Below are 3,708 nucleotides of genomic sequence, written 5' to 3' on the forward strand. Positions count from 1 at the left end.
GACGACGACGCGTACGCGTACGACGAGTACGTACGTAGTACGTAGTGGGGGGGGGGGGGGGGGGGGGGGGGGGGGGGGGGGGGGAAGAGGAAAGCGTAGGCGTACGTTGTGCAAGCGCGAATAACGGGAGAGCAAGAAAGTGGGGAAAGAGAAAAGTGGAACAGGAAAAGAAACGCTAAAGTGGCACTCTCAAGGGATTCACCGCCGCGACTACACGGGCGAGAAAAAAAGCAACGAAAGAAACAACTCAAGGCCGAGCCCATGCAGTCGTGTTACATGCGTCACACGATGGAGCTGTGGGGGGAGAGGGAGGAGGAGCTACTGGGCTTCAAAAGAGAAGGGAGGAAAGAAAAGACTCAAATCCACCCACCCGTGCGTGCCGCCTCACCGCTCAGAGATATCCTATCTTCGCTTCAGCGCGATGAACGGTGTTGGTCAGTGCTTGTCCTTGGTGATGTTCTGTGCTCGCACTAGCAGCGACACCCAACGCGTGGATGCCTGTGCGGTCAGTGGAGACTAGCAGAGAGGAAAGCTGAATTGGCACCCCTACACGAGGTGAAAGAATAAAGGAAACGCTCCACAGAAGAGTAGCAGAGCTAGTGAGGCAGCAGAGAAGAGGCCACACGCTTCACAAGTCGCGCGCACCCAGAACAAAGAGAAAAGAGAGAGAGAAAAAGGGGTGCCTCAGCGTCGGCCATCGATGCGAGACCCGTGTTCCATGTCGGTGAGCACCATCAAGATATCTGTAAGCCCCTCTGTGACTCGGTCAGAGAACGTCACCTCCAGCTCCGCCAGATGCCTCGAGTGCGCCTCCACGGCCTTAGCGGACTGAATCTGGTGCCACACAACATGTCTGTTGATTTCCTTCACACGCGCGCGCAGGAAAGCCACAGAGTTCGGGTACACTACGTAGCCCACCTCCTCGCCATGTTGCTGCTGCTGATGCTCAGGGGTCTGCAGCGGCAGAGACGAGGGCAGCTGGGTGTGTGAAACCTGCAAGTGTGATCCTTCGCATCGGGTCACTGCGGGCTCCATCCGTCCGCATGCACTACTGTGTCGAACCCCGGCATGGTCGCCTTCTCCAAGGTCCATATTCAGTGATCGGTGTACGCTGTCTGTTGCCGTGTGAATACTGCGGGAGGTGCGCGACGACGACGAGGACGCCGAAATCGCGGCCTTGTGAAAGGCGGTGGCATTATCGTTCTCTCGTTCTCCTCCGCTCTGTCTTCGTGGCGGTGTGATACCGTTCACCGACGTCGCTGCCGAGTGCGTCGTAGGGGTGACATCGCCAGCACCCCGGCCTTCGCGTGCAGAAATCGTGTCGTGCTTATGTGGTTGACGTGAGCTGCAAGCCGCCACCACCACCGGCAGTGGTGGCGGCGGCGATGCCAACGAGGACGGTGCTGAGGGTGGAGAGCACGGAAAGGGCGGTGACGAACGTGGTCGTGGTGCACGAGCCACGGAAGCCGCAAGAGCCAGAATCGCGTCCTCCAAGTTCGCTGGGGTTGCCGGACGGGGTGCCTGCCGCGTGTTTGTCCCCGGAGATCTCGGCAGCTGAGAATGACACACAAAGCAGGAGCACCGAGAGGAAAAAGAGTGAGGTGGCGTCTGCGGGGGAGGGATGCCGCGCTGCCCTGCCTCGTCACCCAAGCCGTCACTCCCGCGCCGAAGACAGTACCTCGGAGAGCAAAGGAGGTTAGAATAGGACGGAGGTGAGTGCGGTTGGCGAGCAGAAAAGGGGGAAAGCCGGCAGAGACCGCGCCGGTTGAGGAACGCCGAGACAGCGTCCGGAGGTGCTCGCTGAGCTAGCCGCTTGGCGTGCTCCCTCTCCTCATCTGGAGTTGCCTGCTTCCGAACCACTAAGTGCGCGAAGGACTCGGTGGCTCGGCGCGGCGACGGCTGCGGAGGCCGCGGAAGTGGCGACGACGACCGCGACGACCATGAAGACCACGATGATGTCGAGGATGCGTGATGCTTAAGCCTCCATCCGGTAGGCGATAAAGTGTTCCGCGTGGAAGCGCTTTGGGGCGTAGGGCAGAGCGCGACCTTTGAGAGTGGCAGTGGAGGAGGTGCGGGACCGTTGGTAAGCGGCTGTGCACGGCTTGCCCATCGCGGGGGGCTGTAGAGCCGACCAACCTGCTTGAGATGCCCATTCGGGGACACAGGACGGGAAAGGGTGTTTGCACAGACTCGCACGGGTGGAGGAGAAGCGTGCCGACCTCGACGGCGTAAAGCGTCGGGCTGACTAGGCTGGACAGTCACCCGCTCATTGGCGGAGAGAACCGGACGCTGAGCCCTCATCGTTGCACCTCCCCCAGCCATAGAAGATGGCAGCGGTGTCAGAGGGGTGTGCGGCTGCACAGGGGTGCCGCTATCTTCCCGGGGGAACATACCACCTGCTGCTGCAGACCTTGGTGTAAGGCGTTGCTCGTGGCGCCTCGCTGTCCGCTGGCGTGAGCCAAGTGCCTCTACGGAGAGCAGAGTTCTGCGTCTTCCATGACCATTGCATCCGGCATCCGGCTCTACTGGCGTCGCTGGCCACAGCGATGCAAGAGGACGCTGCGGAGGTGAGGATGGGGTGCACAAGCCCGCTCTGGGAGAGACCCGCAGACCGCTGGTGTACGGTGACCGTCGATGGAAAGCACTGACGTTTTGCTCCTTTGCTCTCGCCTGCAGAAGGCAGCTCTTCGGCGTGGGCGGCGTCATTAGTAGTAATCGCCGCTGGCGATGGTGCGCCGCTACTTTCTTTGCCTCCTGGGCCAGACGCTGTCCTGCGTGCCGCGCCTCCGCAGTCGCCACGCACAGTCGCACTTCAGCAGAGATGATCCGATGAGCTCGGCGTAATCCGTCCAAGAGCAGCGTCGCTGTAGCCTCCGATAACCTGTGTAGCTCAAGAGTGAGGCAAATACCGCCTTCAATATGATGAGCAGAGAGTAGGCTCGCGTGGGGAGGGGTACGCAGAAAGCCCGGAGATAATGCCGGTGATGTCCGATGCGAAACCAGTGCGACCACCGGCGAGACTGCGTAGGGAACTGGCCACATCGCAGCACCCGCTCGCAGTCGCGATTGCGTAGAACGTGAAGACGTGCTTGTCGGCTGTAGCGCGCCACGCTCATTGTTCGTGCACGGTTGCCGTCGCAGATGCGTCGGAGGAGGAGTGCCCGCATACGGAGAAAAAGCCGCTGATCGGTCAGAGTTCAGACACCGACGCCGGCACGCATCTTCTCGCTCCCCGTGCCCTCTGCTGGCGAAATGACGGCCCTCCCGCGCGGACGGCACACGGCGAACTGTGCGCGGAAGCGGTGATTCAGGCGTGGCGTCAGCAAACGACACTCTTTGCCCGCCCACCCTTTTATCCCACGTGAAGGCGGCAATCCCAGATGCCATGGCGGATGCCTCCATCAAAGTCACCCCACCCATCACAGAGATGTGTTTCAGAGTCGGGGACGTTGCCGCCGCGCACAGCAGCAACTCCAGCGCCGTCGACGACGCCATGTACTTCAGGTGAATCGTCATGGCGGTGAGCGACACGCACGAGGCAAAGAGTGGGGCCACGCATTGCACATCGCAGAGATGAAGCATGTGCAAAGGCGTGTTGCCTACAGTAACACGCTCCACCGTGTTGTGCGTGAGACGCGCGGCCAGCGTGTGGGTGGAGGCGGTAATGTGCCGCGGTTTCTGTGGTTGGGACAGACTGTTCGGAGGCAT

The 3,708-nt window shown here is 61.1% G+C and overlaps 1 protein-coding gene across 1 annotated transcript; it reads right to left on the reverse strand.

The window, feature by feature from the left end:
- Window positions 1-684: 684 nt before the first annotated feature.
- Window positions 685-3,708, reverse strand: LPMP_322600 (hypothetical protein; the record flags this gene model as incomplete). The annotated part of the gene is made up of 1 exon (XM_010703643.1): window positions 685-3,708. The coding sequence occupies one exon, from the start codon at window positions 3,706-3,708 to the stop codon at window positions 685-687; it is 3,024 nt and encodes a 1,007-aa protein (XP_010701945.1).

Source organism: Leishmania panamensis (genome assembly GCF_000755165.1).
Source record: "Leishmania panamensis strain MHOM/PA/94/PSC-1 chromosome 32 sequence".
Classification (NCBI taxonomy): Eukaryota; Euglenozoa; class Kinetoplastea; order Trypanosomatida; family Trypanosomatidae; genus Leishmania; species Leishmania panamensis.